At 56.2% G+C, this 22,016-nt stretch overlaps 1 protein-coding gene across 1 annotated transcript; it reads left to right on the plus strand.

Moving 5' to 3' along the window:
* Positions 1 to 367: 367 nt before the first annotated feature.
* LOC128898703 (electroneutral sodium bicarbonate exchanger 1-like) lies at positions 368 to 21,343 on the plus strand (the record flags this gene model as incomplete). Its single annotated transcript, XM_054174638.1, is given in 21 exon segments — positions 368 to 438; positions 653 to 813; positions 1,145 to 1,276; positions 1,445 to 1,549; positions 1,552 to 1,774; positions 2,131 to 2,218; positions 2,473 to 2,619; positions 2,786 to 2,877; positions 3,340 to 3,514; positions 3,658 to 3,791; positions 4,331 to 4,576; positions 4,678 to 4,783; positions 4,971 to 5,132; positions 5,761 to 5,874; positions 6,234 to 6,395; positions 6,727 to 6,978; positions 7,335 to 7,403; positions 7,945 to 8,118; positions 8,210 to 8,344; positions 8,751 to 8,839; positions 21,214 to 21,343. Coding segments are annotated over 21 exon segments (2,952 nt in total), but the record flags the coding sequence as incomplete, so codon positions are not given.
* Between the last annotated feature and the right edge of the window lie 673 nt (positions 21,344 to 22,016).

Consider the following 22,016-nt stretch of genomic DNA (forward strand, 5'->3'; position numbering starts at 1 on the left):
GGCTTTGCCCAGGAGGGGCTGGCAAGGCAGTTCCATGCATAATGGACTGAGGCTCCTCTTCCTTAGAGGGATCCTGGCATTAAAAATGGCCCTGTGGGGAAGGGAAGCTGCCCACCCTGAGTCAGAGGTGGAAGAGATGCTGCTCCTGCTCCATGGCTGTGTGCAGGCCTGGGCAGAGGAGGAGTCCAGGGGAGAGGAGGCAGCCCAGCATCTGTGGCTGAACTGGTGCTCTCTTGACATGAGAGCAGGACAGAGCTGATTCAGGCAGGCTGAGAGCACAGAGCTTTGTCTTCTGCCCCCAGCCAGCCCATCCCAGCGGGTGCAGGCCATCCTTGGGAGCCAGGAGGACGAGCAGCACGCTCCCCACAAACTCTTCTGCCAGATGGCTGAGATCTGCGTGGCAGAGGGTGAAGCTGCTGAGTGGAAGGATGCAGCAAGGTAAAGCCCTGCTGCTGGCAGCGGTGGGAGAGGAGCCCTGGGCCAGCAGCACTCAGAGCTCTCCTTTCCTCCCTGAGGGATGCAAAGCTCTCACAGCTGCTGCTGCTGCTGCCAGGAGCCTTCTTCTCTTGCTACCCCCCAGCTCTGTCAAAGGGCTGCCAAAGCTGGGGGCACTTTTCCCATCGCTGGGGCTGATCACATCCTGTGTCTGCAGGTGGTTCAAGTTCGAGGAGGACATGGAAGACGGTAGTGAATGCTGGAGCAAGCCCTACGTGAGCACACTGTCCCTGCGCAGCCTCTTGGAGCTGAGGAGCTTGATCAGCAGTGGCACAGTGCTGCTGGACATCGGTGCCAACAGCATGGAAGAGATTGCAGGTACCCTGCCTTCTGTGTCCCTCTGGCAAGAGCCCAACTCAGCTGCCTCTGCTGCCCTTCCCTCCCCAGTCAAACCCTGCCCCAATGGCAGGCTCCTAGCCAGGAGTCCTGCTGTGGGTTTAAGCAGAGGCTGGGTGCCCAACCCTGGCACTGGGTTTTGCCTCCAGGGTGGGATCCTCTTGCAAGCAATTTGTGGGGTTAGAGAAGCGACTGCAGAGCATTCTCCAGCCAAAGAGAAGCAGGGGTCAGGGCTTGGCAGGTTGCTCTTAGAAGCAGGGTTGGGACTGGGGGGTTCTGCTCTGATGGCTTCTTTCCCTCTGCCCCCCCCCAGATGCCATCCTGCACCAGCAGGGACAGAGCTCAGGGCTTGATGAGCAGGCACGGGCGAGAGTGCGAGAAGTGCTTCTGCTGCAGCATCACAACAAGGAGAGGAAGAGCTTCCTTGCCAGGGCTGTGGCCCGAGGTGAGCTGTTCTCCAGGGCAGCTGCTGAAGGCTTCTGCAGGGCTTGGGTCCCAGCAGGCTCATCCTGGCAGAGCAGTGGCAACCTGCCCACCTCTCCAAGTGCCTTTGTTTCCCTACCAGTGTCAGCACTCAGCCCTGAGCCTTCTGCAGACGCTGCTGTGGCTGAAGGAGGAAGGAAGCAGGAGAGCTCCACAAGGGCTTTAGGCAAGGTGAGAGCCCTGCAGCTTTCTTCTGCCTTCAGGGCCAGATTGGCTCTGGCAAGGTGGCCCCAGGGTGGGCTGCAGAGCGTCGAGGGCTTTGCTCTCGGGGCAGCTGCCTGAGGATTGCTTCTTGTGGCCAGGAGGAGCTGCGCTTGCTGAAGAGAATTCCCAGCGGGGCCGAAGCCTGCAGCCTGCTCGTAGGGGAGCTGGGGGCCCTTCAGCAGCCCCTGCTGGCCTTTGTCCGCCTGGCCCAGGCTGTGCTGCTCCCGGGGCCGACCCAAGTGCCCATCCCAACCAGGTCTGAGTGAGAAGCACACAGCTTTGCTTTCCCAAGAGCCCCACACCACGGCATCCAGCTCCACGCATCAGTGGGGCTGCCAAGGGAACAAGCCCGCCCCACTCCCCCCCACCCCCCCACCTCCCCACCTCCCCCCACCTCCCTTTTCTTTGTGTCTCCCTTCCCTGCTGGAGCTGTGATAGCCACCAGCCCATCTGAATGGCCCTTGGCCCCAGACTAAGTCTGATGAAGTTCAGATTCATTGCCTGTGTGTCCCCACTGGAGCCAGACTCTGGGCTGGCAGCTCCTGGGGCTTTCCTTGGGTGCTCTTGGAGCAAGGACACCTTCTTCTTCCTCATCTTGCTTTTCTTGCCCAGGTTCCTGTTTGTTTTGCTGGGGCCAGCAGGAAAAGCCCAGCAGTCCCATGAGGTCGGCAGGGCCATGGCTACTCTGATGATTGATGAGGTACCACCAGATAAGGGAGCTCTGGGTCACCTCTGGCTTTAAGCAAAAGGCTGTGGGGTGCCACTGGGGATGGGGACCTTGTGCAGGAGATGATTGCACCTGCCACAGTGGACAGATGTTTGCTCTGGGGGAATGTTGCCTGCCCCCAGCAGGAATGGTGGGGAAGATTCCCCTGCATTCAGGCAGGAGCCGATTGCCCCGGAGAGGGCATCCAAGGGGGGCTGTCCTCTCAGCAGCTTGCCTCCTGCTGGCAGGTGTTTCAAGCGGTTGCCTATAAAGGCAAGAAGCCAGGGGACCTGCTGGCTGGCCTGGAAGAGTTCCTGGAGCAGGTGAAGGTCTTGCCAACAAGCCAGTGGGATCCCTCCATCCGAATCGAGCCCCCGGAAAAGGTCCCTCCCCAGGTGGGTGCTGCAGGGAGGGAGGCGTGAGGGGCATGGGCAGCGTGGCAGCACGGCTGGGGATGTGCTCAGGGGGCCAGGCTCTCCAGGTGCCCCTCTGCCAGTGCCAGAGCCAGAGCAGGAGGAATGCTCACAGGTGGGCATCTGTACCTTGCTCCCATTTTCCCAGGAGAAAAGGAAGGTGCCAGGAGCTGTGGGTGGCAGTGCTGCGCCCAGCGAGGCGGCGAGACACACTGAGCCTGAGCTGGAGCGGACAGGAAGGTGATGTGAGCTGCCCCTGGGTGGCCTTGGTTCTGCTGGCCTTGGAAACGGGAGCCTGCAGCTGCCCTTCTAGCAGGGCTCTGGCCTTAGCTGCTTTGGGGCAGGGGCTGCACAGCTCCACCTCCCTGCCCTGGGCCCGGCAGGGGGAGAGGTGGGCAGCTGGGCTCAGGCGCAGTGGCATTGCCCCTGCTTTGCTGGATTTGGGGTGGGGGCAGAGGGGTAGAGACCCCCAGGGAGAGCACTGCTGCTGCTCAGGGTCAGAGGGGAGGGGCTCTGGGCTCAGGCCTGCTTGTGCTGCAGGAGCTCTGGTGTGTGCCTCCCTTTCTCCTGGCTATAAAGCAGGCTCCAGCAGACTTGTGCTTTGCAGCCCTGCAAGTTGCCCTGAGCTTGTGGCTGCCCGTGTGCAGCAGAGAGCTGCACAGCCCCTCCCGCAGCACACTCAGGCTCTGTTCTTCCCTCCAGGTTCTGCGGAGGTCTCCTCCAGGACGTGAAGCGCAAAGTGCCCCGGTTCTGGAGCGACTTTCGGGACGCCTTCAGCCTGCAGTGCCTGGCGTCCGTCCTCTTCCTCTACTGTGCCGGCATGTGCCCTGTCATCACCTTCGGCGGCCTGCTGGGGGAGGCGACCCAAGGCTACATAGTGAGCAGCTCTCTCTGCCGGCTGGCACGGGGAGGGCCCGCCCTCGGGCACAAGTCCCTGCTGCGCTCACCTGGCTTTGCTGGGGGGTTTTGCCTTGCCCTGGATGATCTCTTTAGTGCCTGCTGCCTCTCTCCCCCGCACAGAGTGCCGTGGAGTCCCTGATGGGTGCCTGCCTGTGCGGCGTGGTCTATTGCCTCTTGGCTGGGCAGCCTCTCACCATCCTCGGCAGCACCGGACACATCCTCGTCTTTGAGAAGATCATCTACCAGTTCTGCAAGTAAGGCTGGCTGCCACAGCCAGGGGCTGGCAGAGGCTGCAGCAGGAGACAGGGAGGAGGAAAAGATGCTTGGGCTTTGCTGTTCTGGGTGGCAGTTGTTAGGTTTCAGTTGGCCTCTGTGTCAGAGCTGGTGCAGGCTGCTGCTGCTTTAGTAGGTGGTGGTGCAGGGGCTCTGAAGGGTGGAGGAGGGGAGTTGTGGGGGGTCGGTTGGCAGCAGGTGACTGGGCACAAACCCAGCCAGTGCTGGTGTTAGGCCATGAGAGTGATGTGAGAGCACAGCACCTCCCACAGCCGGCGCCTGACCTCCACTAGCCCCCAGGGCCTTAACCCTACTGCTGACAAGTCCTTAGCCTCTCCTCCCACGGCTCCAGAGCCCAGGCTGCAGCCCCGAGGCTGTCTGTGGCACTTGATGGAGACTGCCTTCCCCCCACCCCCAGCCTGGCCACGCTCCTAAACTGCTCCCAGGTTTGCCCAGGGAAGGCAGAGCTGGCAGCCCCGTGCTGGCCTCTCCCCCTTCCCACCTGGCTTTGCTTCCCTAGGGAGCAGGCACTCTCCTACCTGTCCCTGCGGGCGTGCATCGGGCTCTGGACCACCTTCTTCTCCCTGGTGCTGGTGGTGACCGACGCCAGCTCCCTGGTGCGCTACATCACTCGCTTCACCAAGGACACCTACGCCTCCTTCATCTGCCTCATCTTCATCTACGAGGCTCTGGAGAAGCTGAGTCAGCTGCGAGTCACCTACCCTCTGCACATACCCATCGCCATCGACTCCCTCACCAACTACGGGTGAGTGCTGCCCTGCTAAAGGCCGCTGCCTCTGGCCAGGAGCTCAGGGCTGCCTCTCCTTTGCCTTTTCCTTACCCCTCTCCTGGCTTCTCTCCCGCCAGCTGCAAGTGTGTGGCACCAGCCCAGCCCAGCCTCGAAACCCTGCGTTTCTGGGAGAGCATCAAGCTGGACGTGCCTGGCATCGCCTGGCAAAACCTCACGGCGACTGTGAGTGCCCCGAGCCACTGCTTCCTCGTGCCGCCGCCAGGGGGCATACCCCGGTGCACAAGGCAGAGCCCTTCGGCTGGGAAGGGGCTGCCAAGCGTGCTGCTGCCAGATCCTCCTCACCCCCTCCTTACCCAGCGTGTCCTGGCCACACCTTCACCGCCTGTGTCCTGACTCTCTGTCTCTCCAGGAGTGCCGGCACTTGCGGGGAGAGTTCCGAGGCCCTGCCTGTGGGCCCCATGGCCCCTACGTGCCTAATGTCTTCTTGTGGTGCTGCATCCTCCTCTTCTGCACCTTTGCCCTGGCCAGCTTCCTGAAGAACCTGAGGAGCAGCCCTCTCTTCAGCACCAAAGTACCGACAGTCTCCACCTTCCTTTCCCCAAGCAGTCTCCACCACCACTTGCTCAAGCTGGGAAATGCCAAGCTGGAAGGCGAAGCTCTGCACCGCCTCGGATTCCCTCCGCTGCCTTCTGCGGATGCAAACTGCTCCCAGCATTTCCCACCTGCCCTGCCCCCTACCCCAGGGCCCCTTCTGTGTTCTTTCTTTTCTCTTGGGAGGGGGGAAATTGGGTCTTCCACAGTTAGCTTTGGTTTACACACACCCCCTCACACCCTCCCCCCCAGCCCCGTGCCTTGCCTGCTCGGGGGCAAAGTTGTTTCCAGCGCAGAGCTGCCCTAGAAAAAGCCCCAACTGCTCCCCCTGAGGCAGGAATGAGGCTGCAGAGCCTTATCCCATCGTGGCTGCAGTAGCAATCGATCTGTTAAAGGCTTGAATTCAAGCAGCCCTTTCCCACTTCATTCAGCTCTTCCCATGTCTGACCCTAGCTCTCACAGCCACGGTCTGGAAGCAAGGGATGAGGCTGCAAGTGCTCAGGGGGGATTTGCTGCCCCGGCCTTGCTGGTGTCGATGGCCCCAGCTTCTCATGCCACAGTGTGGCCCCGTTGGCAGTGCCCCCCTCAGCTCTGTTCTTCTCCCCTAGGTACACTCCCTCACCAGGGACTTTGCTCTTTTCCTCACCCTGGTCACCATGGTGCTGATCGACTCCCTGGTTGGGATCCCCTCGCCCAAGCTCCAGGTGCCCAGTGAGATCAAGGTAATGAGGCTGCTTGGCTTGGCACTGGCTTCAGCCCTCGGGGGTGCCACAAGGGAGGGGATGGCAGGGCAGGCTGGGGCTGAGCCTGCAGGACATGCTGGTGCTCTGCCCATCTCCTCTTGTGCCTCCAAGGCACGCGTTCTTTGTGCCAATGAGAAGCCAGCCCCTAAGCTGGGCACCTCCAGGAGAAGGATCTGCAGGTGCCTGCAGAGAGGCCACTGGCACTGCTGGAGCCCACCAGAGAGGGTGACCTGAAGCCAAGGCTGGGAGATGCTCTGCCTGAGGAGGAGAGAGGCAAAATGCAAGGCAGGGAAGTGTCTGGGCTGAGAGCTGCTGCTGAGGCCTGTGCTTTGCTGCAGCTGACCAGGGACGACCGCGGGTGGTTCATCAGCCCCCTAGGACCCAACCCTGTGTGGACAGTGTTCGCTGCGCTCATCCCAGCTCTGCTCTGCACCATCCTGATCTTCATGGACCAGCACAGCGCGGTTGCTGTCGTCAACAGGAAGGACCACAAGCTGAAGGTAAGAGGCTGCAAGAGATGAGCCCATCCCACCCCGCCCTGGGCTGCAGCCAGCATCAGGCTGGGTGGCAGGATGCTCTCCTGCAGCAGTGGTGCCCCAGGGAGCAAAGCACAGGGGAGCAGAGACGAGCAGTCTGCTGCAGCAGCACATGGAGCTGGGTGCAGGAGAGCAATGTGCTGTGCTTGTGAAGTGGTGGCAGCAGCTGAGGGAAGGGAGCCTTCTGCTGTGCTGCCAGGACCGGCTGAAGCAGGGGCAGAGTCTGACTTGTGAGGCTGCCCTTGCTCTTGTGCTGTGGGATGCTCTGCTCCTTCTTTCGCTGCCTTCCTTGCAGAAAGGACGTGGCTACCGCCTGGACCTCTTTGTGCTGTCTGTGCTGCTCGGGGTGTGCTCCCTGATGGGCCTGCCCTGGTTTGTGGTTGCCACTGTGCTGTCCATCACCCACGTGAACAGCCTCAAGGTGGAGTCTGCCGGCTCAGCTCCAGGAGAGCAGCCCAGGTGCCTGGGGGTGCGAGAGCAGAGAGTCACCGGCGTGATGGTCTTTGTGCTCATGGGCTGCTCCGTCTTCCTGACCTCGGTGTTAAAGGTGAGAGGGCAATGCCAACCCACGACCAGCACCGGCTTTGTGGCACTGAGACACACACATCCCAGCGCCTCTGCAGCCCCCGGGAGCTGTGGAGCGGAGGAGGAGGTGATCCCCGAGCCTGGGGCTTGAGCTGTGCCGGGAAGCAGCTTGGGCTTTGCTTTGCAGCCCTTCGGCCCCCAGCGGGGTGCGCTGGAGGCAAGCGAGCAGCGCCCAGCGCTTTGGGTTCCAGCTGTCTTTGAGGGCCAGCCCTGCTGGGGGTTCAGGCGGCCGTGGGCAGCGCCCGCAGCGCCCGCAGAGCAGGGTGGTGAGCCTGCCAGTGCCACGGCAGGCACAGACCGTTGCCTTCTCCTCCGCAGCTCATCCCCATGCCTGTGCTTTACGGCATCCTCCTCTACATGGCTGTGTCGTCGCTCCGAGGACTCGAGGTACTGCCTCAGCGGCAGCCTGCAGCACGGCTGCTCCCTGCTGCCGCCTCTGCCCGGCAGCAAGGCCAGCGCCGGGCCGCGGCAAAGTCTCTCTGCCAGCGCGCAGGGAAAGCATTGGGTGTGAGGGAGAGGTTGGTGGGGGCCCAGGAGATCTCTGGGGCTGGCAGCAGCAGTTCCTCGGCGTGCTCGGCTCAGGGGCTAGGGCAGGGCAGGGTTTGCTGAGGGGAAAAGGGGGGAATTCAGTGCCGAGGGAAGGCAGCTTCCACTGCTGCTGGCAGCGCTTGCAGGGGCGTTCAGTGGGCCAGGAAAGGTAGAGAAGAGAACAGCATGGAGGAAGGGCAGGTCGGTGGCAGCTCCCGTGGGCAAGCCGGTTGGTAGCTGGAGGGGAGGGAAAGTGGCTGCTGCCCCCAGGAGGAGCGTCCAGAGCAGGTTTCGGGCCGCCTCCTTTCAAGCAGCATGCTGCAAAGAGCCTCCAGGTGTCAGCAGGGCCAGAAAGCTTCTGCAGTGCTCAGCTGGCAGCTCTTGGCCTGTGCCTTTGCAGTTCTTCAAGCGCTTGCTGCTGGTTCTGATGTCAAGGAAGCACCAGCCGGACTACATCTACCTGCGGCACGTCCCCCTGCGCAAGGTGCACCTCTTCACCTTGACCCAGGTCCTCTGCCTCACCGTGCTCTGCCTCATCAAGATGTCCCCTGCTGCCATCATCTTCCCCCTGCTGGTAAGAGCTGCTGCTGCTCAGCAGGCCATGTCTGCAGGGAGATGGAAGGCTCAGCTCTGGCCTCACCCTATCTGCCCTCTTGTTTGTGAAGAATTTGGCTGTGGTCTTGGTGCGGAAGGCGATGGAGTTCTGCTTCTCCAAGCGGGAGCTCAGCTTGCTGGATGACCTTCTGCCAGAGAGGAGGAAGAAGGAGGAGAGTGCCAAACCCGAAGGCCAGCAAGAAGAGGTAAGGCCTGCTGGGTGCCCTGGGGCTGGGCATCTCCCTCAGGCTGGGAGGTTGCCTCTTTCTAGCACAGCTTCTCCTGACATCTTGGGGGACCATCAGAACTCCGAGGGAACTGATCCTAAGGGTCCTGGATCCCGCTTCAACCCCTTGAGTTAGCACTGAGCTTCCCCCTCGGAGAGCTTTCTCAGTCAGTCATTTCTCATCAAGATGATGATTGTCCTTTTGCCAGGACAGTGCTTTTAACCCTCCCCAGGTGCTGGCAGTGAGCTCTGCCCCCTGCTGCACTGCCAGCGGAAGCTGCCCCGGCTCAGCAGCAGAGGGCAGCGGGCAGTGATGTTCCTGGCTCTGGAGTTTCTCTCTGCTCCAAGCCAAGACAGACAGCTTGATTTGTCCCCTTTTATGGCAGGAATCCATGGAAGCTGCTGGTCCCAATCCAGTTCAGCTGGAGCTGGGGAAGACGGGCGACTTGGATCCCCCAGAGCAAAGCAGGGACAGGTAAAGCCCCAGCAAAGGGCCAGGACCCTCAGCAGGATTAGCTGGCAGGTGTCTGGTGTGGTTTTCTCCACTTGTATCTTTGGGGTGGAGCATCCCATAGGAAGCAGCAGTCAGAGTGGTGGGACAATCAAATGTGTGGGCAAGGCTGCCCGAGGGGATGGCAGGGCTCTGACCCTGACCAGAACTCGTGGTGGACCCCAAAACTTGCATCATCAGGGACCTGACAGTAGCTGCAGAGCCTCATTCTGAAACAGGTGGAGCTGCAGGCAGGATCTGTGCCAGCTGTTGCTAAGCCCCAAGAAGAGCCACTCCATGGAGCTGTTGCTCTGCAGCTCTCAGGCTTGCCCCTCACAACTCCTCCTCCAGCCAAGCCTCCCATGCTTATGCTGGGCTTTGATTCTCCAGGTCCCCTGTTCCTCTTGCCAAGGCTGCTAATGCCCTTGGTGACCTCAGTTCCCCTCCCCAAGACTGCCATGGAAAACCTCTCTTGCAGGGCTGCTCCTGTTGTAATCCTTATCGAGGCTGAGAGGGTGGGAAGCACTGTGCAGAAGGCTGCCAGCACCCCCAGCAGCAGCAGGCTGAGTTCTGGGGAGAAAGAAGTCAAGAACTGCTCAGGAACGTGCGAAGCAGCTGGCAGGCCCCAAGCCCTTGAAGGACAGGAGTGAGAACGTGACAGGCACCAGCCCTGCACACAGTGCTCCCTGCACCTACTTTTGCTTCCAGACTCCATTGTTACAGACTCTGTTGTTAGGAAATCTGTAGTTGTAGACTCTGTTGTTCTAAACTATTGCTTATACACTCTCTTGTTATAAACTTTATTGTTATGAACTCTACTGCTTCCAGACTCCATTGTTACAGACTCTGTTGTTAGGAACTCTGTAGTTGTTGACTCTGTTGTTATAAAATATTGCTTATACACTCTCTTGTTATAGGGTTAGGGTTTAGGGTTAGGGTTAGGGTTAGGGTTATACACTCTCTTGTTATAAACTTTATTGTTATGAACTCTACTGCTTCTCAACTCCATTGTTACAGACTGTTGTTAGGAACTCTGTAGTTGCAGACTCTGTTGTTCTAAACTATTGCTTATACACTCTCTTGTTATAAACTTTATTGTTATGAACTCTACTGCTTCTAAACTCCATTGTTATCAGCTCGGTTGTTATGACACATATTTCACCCTATCATCAAGGGTTTCATGATTCAGACTGGTGATCCAACTGGTACAGGAAGGGGCGGTGAAAGTATTTGGGCAGGAGAATTGGAAGATGAGTTTCACTCAACTTTACGACACGACAGACCATATACTCTCAGCATGGCTGATGCAGGACCAAATACGAACGGATCTCAGGTTTTTATAACAGTGGTTCCAACTCCATGGCCAGACAACAAGCCCAGTGTGTTTGGACGGGTGACTAAAGGAATGGAAGTTGTGCAGAGAATCTCAAATGTAAAAGTCAATCCCCAAACTGACAAGCCCTAGGAGGACATCAGTATCATTAATATCACAGTGAAGTGATAAAGGAGATGAAGATTCCAGGCAGAAGTTCAGCTTCCAGTGGACACAAAAAAAAAAACCAAAGAGGGGGGAAAAAAGGCAGCTCAGCTCCAGGAAAAGCTCGGCACCATAGGAGCCAAAACAGGACCGAGAAAGAACAGGAGCATTTCTGAGAACTTCTGGACATAGGAAGTGCCAGGACAGAGCAATGGCTAGTTGTACTGTTTTTAATGAACCTAAAGTGCCCTAAGATTGTATTCTGGTACTTTTGTATTTTGAAGTAAAAACACCTGGATGTTTGTTACGAAATCTGCTGGTTTTCTTGCATCTCTTCGATGCAGAACTGAAGATCAAACCCCACGCCCTGCCTCGTGACAATGGCTGTAAAATATGATCACGGTGTCATTTGGAAATTGTTCATGCTATTTCCGTCTTTTGTAACTACTTACAGGTTCTAAAAGAAATGTTATGGGTAATAGGTGGGACTTGATGATCTTGAAGGTCTTTTCCAACCTGGTTGATTCTGTGATTCTACTTCATCCTTTTCACAGTATTAAACTCGGTTGTTATGAAGGTGGCTGTTAGGAGCTCTGTTGTTAGGAGCTCTGTTGCTGTAAACTCTGTTGCTGTAAACTCTGTTGTAAGGAATGTAGATAATGTTACCATTATTACATTATTACATTATTATTGTTACATGTTATAGATAATGTTACCATCTTGAAAAGAATTGAAATAAAACACAAACCACAAACCACAAAAATCATTTAACGTGAGCGGTCTCCATTCCTTCTCAGGGGGAAACACACAAGTGCCAACAGGATGGGACCCAAAGCAGGCAGAATTGGCTAAGAGGGAGTTGCAAGAGCAAAGGAAGCAGCCGACAGCTCCCCTCCCCTCTGTGTATGTCAGTCACAAAGGGCCTCTGCTAAGTGCCTCCCCTGAGGTCTTGCTGTCAAATCAGCAGGAGGCTGTGTGAAGAGGGCAGACACTGAACACAGCCTCAACTGCTGAACTGTTAGGACAGAGCAAAGGCTTCCCAGGCTACTGCATGTTAACTTCTCCCCCCAGAGGAGTGAAGAGCCTAATTGAAATGCAGTTGGGATGTGTGATGCAGGGGGTGCCATGTGAAGGGGGACATGCAGGAGGCGTTTCAGGGAGACCGTAAATCCTGAGTAGCTCTGCCAGGGGGGAAAGGGAGAGGGAAATGTGTGTCTGGGAATTGAGGCTAGAAGGGAAGCTCTGCCTTCCAGCAATGGGAGAGACCCCAGAGGGAATTGTCCGGTGGACTCTCCCTTGCTACAAATAAAGTTTTACAAGATTCCTCTTGTCTCCTCTGTGAACAGGCTGACAGACCACAGGATGCTAGGGGTTGAAAGGGACCTCCAAATATCATCCAGGCCAACCCCCTGGCAGAACAGGAGCATAGAATCCAGCACAGGTCTCACAGGAACACATCCAGACAGGGCTGCAATGGCTCCATAGAAGGAGACTCCACAACCTCTCTGGGCAGCCTGCTCCAGGCCTCTGGGACCCTCACAGGGAAGAAGTTCTTCCCCATGCTGATCTGGAACCTCCTGGGCTGCACTTTCCATCCATTGCCCCTTGGCCTATGCCAGGGCACAGTGAGCACAGCCTGTCCCTGTCCCTTCCTTCCTGACCCCCAGCCCTCAGACAGTTATAGACATTTTTCCTTACACTTTGGATGCTCATCCTGGTGGGTTGGGGCTGTTGGTTCTACCTATACGGATACTGTGTCTCCTCATCAGCCTTGCAGGCCCCAGCAAGTCATCTGAGAACCCTCCGATGGGAATTGCTCCTGGGCTTTGCAAGGGTATGGAATCACACAGCTCAAGGGCTGTGCATAGCATTACAGAATCACAGAACCACAGAGACATCCAGGGTGGCAAAGCCCCTCAGGATCACCAAGTCCAACCACTGACCCTACCCTACAAGGGTCACCCCTAACCCATAGAGCCCGAAGCACCACATCCAAAGCACCTTGAAACACCTCCAGGCTTGGGGATTCCACCATCTCCCTGGGCAGCCTCTGCCAAGCTCTGACCACTCTTGCTGGGAAAAGCCTTTGCCTGGTGTCCAGTCTGAGCCTGCCCTGCTGCAGCCTGAGGCCATTGCCCCTTGTTCATCACCTGTGAGAAGAGAGCGGCAGCAGCCTCTCCACAAGCTCCTCTGAGGGAGCTGCAGAGAGCAGAGAGCTCTCCCCTCAGCCTCCTCTTCTCCACACTAACCACCCCCAGCTCCTTCAGCCTCTCCTCATCAGATTTCTTCTGCAGGCCCTTCCCAGCTTCCTTGCCCTCCTCTGCCCTGGCTCCAGCACCTCCACCTCTCTCTTGTCTTGAGGAGCCCAACTCTGGGCACAGCACTGGAGCTGCGGCCTCAGCAGTCTCTGATTCCTGCTCTCCTTTCTCTTGCTTCCAAACGCAAAATTGTTATCGGCTCCATTTGATGCATTCTCTGTTGGGGATTGCCTTAGGTCAAAAGGAACATGGGTCCCAGGAAGATCTGTGCAAATTAGGCCTTGAAGGACTTTCTGTTGAAAATATAGCAATGGAGTAGGAGTTGTGGGAAAGTGCCTGGTATGCTAAGGTCAAGCTGCACCTGAGAAGAGACAAACAAGATAAGGAGGAGGCAAGATCTGGGAAAAAGAGCAATTAGACTGAGTAGAAAAAACCACAGAACAGTGAAATAATGATGTAACCTTTTAGAGATAAACCAATGGTATGTGTTAAATTAGACTAGAATTAACTGTGCATAAGATAAGACTATAAATCATGAAGCGTGGAACAATAAAGTTGGAAGATTTCTCTCACTCATATTGAGTGCTGTCGTCCCTGTCTCCGTTCCCGTCAATTCTCCACTTTCTATGGGGAAGGGCTGGGGGAGCTGGGGCTGTTCAGCCTGGAAGAAGGCCCCAGCAAGACCTCAGAGCAGCCCTCCAGTACCTGAAGGGCTCCAGGTGAGCTGGGGAGGGACTTTGGACAAGGGCTGGGAGTGCCAGGCCCAGGGACAATGGCTTTGAGCTGGAAGAGGAGAGATTGAGAGTGGAGAGGAGGAAGAAATTGTTGAGAGTGAGGGTGGGGAGACACTGGCACAGGTTGCCCAGGGAGGCTGTGGCTGCCTCCTGCCTGGAGGTGTTGCAGGCCAGGCTGGATGAGGCCTGTAGTGACAGGACGGGGGGCAATGGCTTTGAGCTGAGTGGTGCCACAGGTTCACTGGGCACTGGAGAGACAGAAGCAGAATCAGTGGTGTTATAAATGACAAAGCCAATTAAAATTTGATTAAGATCAATGTTATTTTGAAAAGAGCCATTTAAGGCAATAAGAGGCAAGCAAACAGCGCTGGGGGCGTGTGGGTGGAGCGCAGCAGTACATGTCAGAGGGCATCAGAAAGGAACTGGTTGTTATGGAAGGGGAAATAATCTTGCTGATAGGGAAGCTCAAGAAGCAGCCCTCAGAAAACACACTCAGGTCTTAACTTTACAAGAACTGCGTGACGGCCAAAGAGCACAGAAGAGGTATACAGAGGTGGAGATAAAATCCATGGAAAAGATAGGGGCAGAATTAAAAGAAGGCAAATGGGCCTTACCTGATGGGAGGAAAAGACTGCCAAAAGAGCAGGCGAGAAGAATGCTTCTGCAGCTGCATTCGCATACCCGTTGGGGAAGGAAGGCACCGGGGGATCAGGTTTTGAAATGTTATGGGTGTGCAGGGATTGATGAGGTGGCTAAGCAAACTGCTGAAGGATGTTTAACATGTCAAAAGAGAAATGGAAAGGTGATCAGACAAATACCCACTGGAGGGAGAAAAGTTGCATGTAGACCATTTGAAAAGACACAGGTCGATGGTACTGAACTACCCAAGGTGGGTCGGTGTGGATATCCGCTAGTGATTGTAGATCAGCTCACACCTTGGGTAGAGGCACACCCAGCAACACCACCTACTGCTTCTGTAGCAGCTGAGAGTTCTCCCAGGCACCCAGCACTAGAACAAGAGGACACAGTCTCAGGCTGCGCCAGGGGAGGTTTAGGCTGGAGGTTAGGGAGAAGTTGTACACAGAGAGAGTAATTGCCCATTGGAATGGGCTGCCCGGGGAGGTGGTGGAGTCACCATCACCATCACCTGAACACTGGAGGTGTTCAGGAGGAGACTTGATAGGGTGCTTGGTTGCATGGTTTAGTTGGTTAGGTGGTGTTGGATGATAGGTTGGAAGCAATGATCTCGAAGGTCTCTCCCAACCTGGTCTAGTCTAGTCTAGTCTAGTCTAGTCTAGTCTAGTCTATTCTTCTACCATGTTTTGGTTTAATTGGAACTCTCGATTCTGATCAGGGAGCACCTTTTACCTCAATGGTTTGAAAGGCCCTAACTGCAGAGATGTCAACAGAAAACATCTAACTTAGACCTGAATCTCATAATCGCTTAATTGATTTGAGAATATGTTCACATGGTAACTCAGCAGTCTGTCATGGTCAAATAATAATGTCAAAGAGTTAAAGGGAAGCTCTCATCCTCTGTGGTGGCGGCCATCCCTTGCGGCTCGAGTGGTAACACCTGGTGATTCAGGTGTGAGAATGCGCAGCTCCAACCCTGCACGTGCGCTACAGCCCTCTGTGGCTCAGCCATGATGCCGTGGCTCAGCCATGATGCCGTGACGCACGTTGAAATCCAGGCCATAACTGGCAAAAGAGTTTCTGTTCTCTCTCATTGTTTCCCCTTTTGCTGTGAGCCCCACCAGCGCTGAGCCAACGGCATGGTGTAAGCTGCCTTGCAAAACAGAACCGCTGTAGATTTTGTTGTTAGGGCAAGGTGAGAGTTGTCAAGAGTTTGAAGGCTCGTGTGGCATGAATCGGTTCGAGCCTTCGGTCTCTCTACATAAGCACATTCAAGAACTGGAATAGAGAGCAACACATTTGCAGACTGATAATGAAGACTGGTTGGAAGCATTGTGTAAAGGATGGGCCTTCTCTGCTTGGTTTCTTTCGCTTGTTAGAGCTGGGTCATTAATACTGCAAATTGTGATTGTGATGTTACTGATGTTGCCTTGCCTGATTAGTCTCTTGCAAAGGGCCCTGCAGCAGATGATCAAACCAACATTTGCAGCAGTAAACCAAAAGGGGGGAATCGTGGGAAGCTGTGGTGAATTTGTGGAGCCTTTGATGGGCCAAGAAGAGATTGACCTTGCAAGTATTGCTGTGCATCGGTGAGCAAATGTTGTTATGTGCCCGTGAATGAATACATTGTCATGCAGCTTAGCGTATCTGGCAAGCCCCTGCAATGAATGTGGAGTTAGTTTAAGGCTGAGAAACTGCAAGAGAAGAAATACACCGGTGGTTACAAGAATCCAGGCTTTAGCAGGGTGGAATCTCATAGCCGAGTGGTTTCAGTGCAAGAAATCATTTAGCAGGGGTAAAGTGTAGATATCCTTACTGCAGGGCTATTGCTGTAGTGTAGAAAAAGGTCGCATTGGAGTTAGCATACAGTAATTTGTAGGATAAAGAGGTAAGGAGAACTGGGCCAAGAGAGTCAGTTCGGACCAGCTCCTGCAAAGCGGAAGAGGGCGAGGCCGAGGAAGGAACCAGGACCGCGGCTCAAGAAGCTCTGCCGAGGGCTGCAACCACGTAGGGCTGAGACCGCCGGGTAGCGTGGACCCGAGCGGACCTCTTCTGATGCTCTATGGAGCCCTGTTGGTCCTGGGACAAGCACAAAACTGCAGTGATTGCATAAGTGCCACCCGACAGGGGAAGGTGGTTAGCCAAACCTTGGTGTATCAGCCCATCTACGAGTGTAAGGGAGCCAAATGAAGCCCTTGTGATATGAATCTGAGAGAGTATGCCCGGGGTAATGGAAATGGGAGGATAACCTCTTATGATCCGAAGGAGAAGCCCTCTCAGTATTGGAGAGAGGTGAGAACAAATAGCCAGCAAGGGAGGCTGGTAGGGAAAAGTGCAATTTTCACAAAGCTCAGTGAGCCACAGTGGGTTAAGTTGGATGCATGTGATGCCATAGAGGATGATTCATATGCCAGTTGTGGAAATATGGGATGGAGGAGAATGGTGGAGACGCTTGGGAACAGTAGTAGGGGAATTGTTTGGGGGATTATTGATCATTCCTCGTAGGATTCCTTGTCTCACGAGACTTATTCGGACTATAGTTCGGGACATGGAATTCACTGCCACTCGGCTAGGAACCAGTAGAGAAGATCAGCAACCTCTCCTGGTTGTAAAGATACACCAACCAAAGCCAGAACCAACCAAAATTCAGCTGGTTTTGGCCAAACCGGAAGCTAAGGCACGAATTAATGGCGTTCAAAAGAAGAGGAGGGGTTGTGATGAGTGGAGTGCTAATTCCTGTCCATCAGGTGATTTTGATTAAGAGGAACTCTAAAGCAGAAGTATGGAACTAAAAAGTGGGAGAGGGAACCAGACACAGGAAATTGTAAGATAGGAGTAAAATGTTTTCTTTTACTATAAAATGTTCCTTATTCTTTGCCTTTGCTATCATTGTTTCTATTTGGTTTGCTTGATTCTATTTACGTGGAAGCCTGAAGAGTAGAGTGACATATTAGTGTAATTAGGGAAGCTAACAGCTTGTGTGAAAAATAGCCTGTGTAACAATAAGCTGCTGAAGGAGGTGCAAGGAGAAGAATCTTCCTGCTTTCCTGCCAGCTGCTGCCAGCGTGCCAGGGAAGAGACTTTGCGAGGACAGAGCTGAAGAAAAAGAATTCCAGGGAAAATGAAGGAAGAAGGAGGAAGAAAGGAGGCAGCGGCCCCAGGGCACAGTCTCCAGGCCTCCCTTGGCCTCTCCTGTCACTGCAGAGCAGATTCCAAGGTGCAGTTCTAAGAGCTCCCTTACCCTCAGCTTACAGCCAGGGACAAGGAGAGGACAGTTCTGCATTCTGCAGCTTCCAGGGCGGTGGCAGAGCCAAAGCAAAGCCACAAGCAAGAAACATACAACCAAGTGTGATGTAGATGTGGCACACAGGGAGCAAATGCCTTTCCTTCCCCTTAGCCCAGCTGCTGGGACACTCCCTCCATGGCCCCACCACAGAGGCCATCCCTCTCAGGTACCAGTGAGGGAGGGAAGAGTTCACTAGAGCCAGGACCCCAAACCGGAGCAAAGACCAGGCCGCGATGAGGAACCCTAGAATCACAGAATGCTTTGGCTTGGAAGGGGCCTTCAAGATCATCTAGATCCAAGCCCCTGCCATGGGCAGGGACACCTCCCAGCAGCCCAAGCTCCTCAAGGCCTCATCCAGCCTGGCCTGCAACACCTCCAGGCAGGAGGCAGCCACAGCCTCCCTGGGCAGCCTGTGCCAGTGTCTGCCCACCCTCACTCTCAACAGTTTCTTCCTCCTCTCCACTCTCAATCTCTCCTCTCTCAGCTCAAAGCCACTGTCCCTGGGCCTGGCACTCCCAGCCCTTGTCCAAAGTCCCTCCCCAGCTCTCCTGGAACCCCTTCAGGGACTGGAGGGCTGCTCTGAGGGCTCGCTGGGGCCTTCTCCAGGCTGAACAGCCCCAACTCTCCCAGCCCTTCCCCATAGGGAAGGTTCTCCAGCCCTCTGGTATCTTTGTGGCCTCCTCTGGACCTGCTGCAGCAGTTCAACACCCGGAAGAAAGTGGAGAATGCATCCAAGGGAGCAGAGAAGAATTTTGTGTTTGGAAGCAAGAGAAAGGAGAGCAGGAATCAGAGAGTGCTCCGGGTGCCGCAGGGCTGGCAGCCCTTCTGCCACTGCTGCACCACAGCAGCACACACAGGGACACACTGAGGCTCAACACCAGCAGCCTCCCTCTGCCTGCAAAGTGCCCCTCCCTGTGCTGCTCTGGAGCTGCTCAGTGCCAGCAATGCAGCCAGGCTCACTGACAACACCTGCATGGCTTTGTTGGGAATGCTCCACATCACCACAAGCTGCTTCTGCCCACCTCTGTGCTGGCACATCCCAAAGGCACATTGTCACTGCTCTCCTTCAAGGGCTTGGAGCCTGCCAGCTGCTTCAAGTGTTGCTGAGCAGTTTTTGACTTCTTTCCCCTCAGAACTCAGACTGCTTTTGGTGGTGCTACTGGCAGCATTCGACACAGTGCTTTCCACCCTCTCAGGCCAGATAGGAATTACTGCAGGAGCAGCCCTGCAAGAGTCCAGCATGAGTTCTGGTCAGGGTCAGAGCCCTGCCATCCCCCCCTGCAGCCTTGCCCACACATTTGATTTCCCCACCACCGTGACTAGGGTTTCCTATGGGATGCTCCACCCCAAAGATGCAGGTGGAGAAAAGCACAGCAGACACCTCCCAGCTAATCTTGCTGCCCCTGCTCCCAGGCTTCCCCTGGGGAGGAGCAGCAGTGGTGGCACTTGAGGAGAGCGGCTGCTGCTGTAGCCCCCAAAAGCGGGGCAGTGGCCAGCAGGGCTCACTTGCCTGACTCTCACTGATCACAGCCCAGCTCTGCTCTCTCGAGGGAGCCACCGAGCTGGTTCTGATCTGAGCTCTCCCCCACCATGTGGCAGCCTCTGCCCTCCTGGGTGTGCAGCCTCAGCCAGGGAGCGCACACGGAGGCTTGGGGCTGGCCCTGGGCAGCAGGAGTGGGGCAGGAGATGTGGGGGGTCTGATGGTGAGGGTGGGTGGGTGCAGGGCAGCATCTTGGCATGCAGGCTGCAGGGGTGCCTGAGGCGTGGGTGGCTCTGTGTGTCCATGCAGAGCTGCTGGGACTCCTTTGGCCGCTGTGTGTGTGTGAGGGGCAGGGGAGCTGTGCGTGGAGCACACAGAGCTGTGGCTGTGCCTCTGTGTGGGGGAAGGATCTGTGTCATGGACTCACAGGAGTGGGTGGCTTGGCAATAAACCTTTAAAATCAAGTCCGACCGTGGCCCAGCACTGCCCCATGTGCCTCAGCACCATGGCTGCTGTGTCATGGGCTGAGGCTTATGCCTTGAGCAAAGTACAGAGAGGAGCTCCAGGAGGTGCAGAGGGGTCCAGGTGTGAAGAGGATATTTGTAACCTTTGGGTATTTCCTTCCCATCACTCTGTTCTCTGACTCTATTGCAGCTGGCAGCCAGCCCAGCTCTTGCCTCTTCCCTTCCCTCTCTTCTCCCTGGATGCAGGCAGCTTCCTTCTCTGCTGTGGGGAGAGGATGGTTCCAGGCTTGGCTGTGCCCTTCAGGGCCAGACCAGGCCTTACCTGCGGCCTTCGGGGCCAGACAACATTTTCCCTGCGCAGTTTTGTGCCTGAAAATAGTGTGGCCAGCAGGAGCAGGGAAGTCCTTGTGCCCTGTGCCCAGCACTGCTTAGGCCACACCTTGAGTCCTGTGTCCAGCTCTGGGCTCTTCAATTTCAGAAGGACATTGAGACTCCTGAAGGTGTCCAGAGAAGGGCAACAAGGTTGGGGAGGGGTCTGGAGCACAAGGCTGGGGAGGGATCTGGAGCACTACCCTGTGAGGAGAGGCTGAGGGAGCTGGGGTTGCTTAGCCTGGAGAAGAGGAAGCTCATGGGAGACCTTATTGCTCTCTACCTGAAGGGAGGTTGCAGCCAGGTGGCGGTTGGTGTCTTCTCCCAGGCCCCCAGCACCAGAACAAGAGGACACAGTCTCGAGCTGTGCCAGGGGAGGTTTAGGCTGGAGGTGAGGAGAAAGTTCTTCCCAGAAAGAGTAATTGGCCCTTGGAATGTGCTGCCCTGGGAGGTGGTGGAGTCCTCATCCCTGGAGCTGTTCAAAGAAGGCTTGGATGTGGCACTTGGAGCCACGGTTTAGTTGTCGTGAGCTGTTGGGTGACAGGTTGGTCTTGACGATCCTTGAGGTCTCTTCCAACCTTATTGATTCTGTGATTCTACTCTGGGGGGATGGATCAGAGCCCTGGGGCTTATGGCAAACCCCAGGTGGGGGCAGAGAAGGAGTCCTGGGCTTTGGGTCTGCTTTGGAGGTGTGGAGAAGCCTTTGGCCTTTCGAGTCTCCCCCAGTGGCCATTAAGCAGAAGAGCTTTAGCTGCCCCCCAGCACACTTCCCAATGGAACTGACACAGTCAGACAAGCTCCGAGAAGCAAAGGCAACATCCGAGACAGAGTTGCTTTCTTTAATTACTTTGAAAGGCATTTTAGAGCCTTTAGAGTCTGCCCCAGTGCCCATGAACCCCAGACACCATGGCAGTGCCATCCTGCCCTGTCAGCTGCTGCCCCAGCACCAAGTGCTGCCCCACGGCTGGGTGCTGCCCCTGTGACAGGGGGAAAGAAGAAGGGTTGAGAGTTGTGGGTTTGTTGTGGATCACTTGGAGTTTTCCTGTAGGGAAAGGTGCCTGTGGAGTCTCTGTGCCCTCAGTGTTTCCCTAGGACAGCAGGGGCAGCGGTGCCAGCCCAGCACATGCCCACACAGCCCTGTGCCAGGCTGTGCCAGGCTGTGCCAGGCTCTGCCCCTGGCCCGGCTGCCTGGGCAGCCGCACTCAGGCCAGGCTGGCAACGCTGTGTGGGCACAGGTACTGGCCCTGCCCCAGCCGCCCTGCCCTGTGGGAAGCCCTTGGCGCTGGGGGGCAGGCAGCAGCTCTCCTCTTGCCCTCCCAGCCCCTCCCTGCTCCCTGGCAGCAGATCTCAGCCCCTATGGAACAAAGGCAAACAAGGCCCTGAGCAGCTTGGCCCCCAGGGCCGCTCCAGAGCAGGCCCTGCCTTGTCCCCAGCCTGCCTTTGGTGTCTGTTGGGGTCTGTGCACCAGCCCTGCTGGCCCTCCTCTTCCTCACCCCATTCCAGCCCAGGGGGACTTTTGCTTTCCTCTGTGCCCAGGCCTTTGCTGTCCCTATGACTCTGACTGCCCCCATTATGAGGTCACCATGGGCCACCTCTGTTTCCACGGTGTTGGTGCTCCCTGGGAGCCACTTGAGCTTCAGCTCCTCTCCGTGCAGGCTGCTCTGGGGTGCTGGGGGAATCTGCCCCTTGGTTGCTCTCCAGGTGCAATTGTCTCCCAAGGCAGCCAGCGAGCCGAGGATGGACGAGAACGGAGGATACCGAATGGCCTCCCTGAAGGAGTTACTGGTAGCGTGGCTGGGGCTCTGCCCAGGGGCCCAGCATCCCCCACAGACAGGGCAAAACCGTCCCCCACAGCCCATAGGCATTTCCCCAGGGGGCAGAGGCATGGGCAGGAGGAGATGCGTTGCTCTGCTCTGCTTCAGCCTCGCTGCTCAGAGCAAGGAGGGGATGGGAAGGAAAACCTCCTGCAAGCCAAAGCTCCTCCAAACCTCTCTCCAGCTCCCTGGAAGGAGGCTGGAGTGAGGCTGCTGTTGGTCTCTTCTGCCAAGCAAGAAGTGACAGGATGAGAGGGAATGGGCTTCAGTGGTGCCAGGGGAGGTGTAGATTGGACATGAGGCAAACTTCTTTACTGAGAGGTCAGGCACTGGAGCAGGCTGCCCAGGGAGCTGGTGGAGTTGCCATCCCTGGAGCTGTTCAAGAAGCTGGAGGTGTGGTGCTTCAGGACACAGTTTAGTGCTCCTGCTAGCTGGGGTCTGGTTGGACTCAGGAATCTTAAAGGTCTTTTCCAACCTTCCTGAAGTCCACGTTTTTGGGTTTTCCTGGAGGAGGAGGAGGGGGCATGCAGAAATGGGATCCTTGTGGACTTGTGTGGGCACAGGGGGGGAGGAGGTAAAGGACCTCTAGACAGCTCTGCCCCTCTTGTCCTTGCTGAGCAGGAATACGACGAAGAGGCAGTGAT

Source organism: Dryobates pubescens, chromosome 30 (genome assembly GCF_014839835.1).
Source record: "Dryobates pubescens isolate bDryPub1 chromosome 30, bDryPub1.pri, whole genome shotgun sequence".
In the NCBI taxonomy this organism is placed as follows: domain Eukaryota; kingdom Metazoa; phylum Chordata; class Aves; order Piciformes; family Picidae; genus Dryobates; species Dryobates pubescens.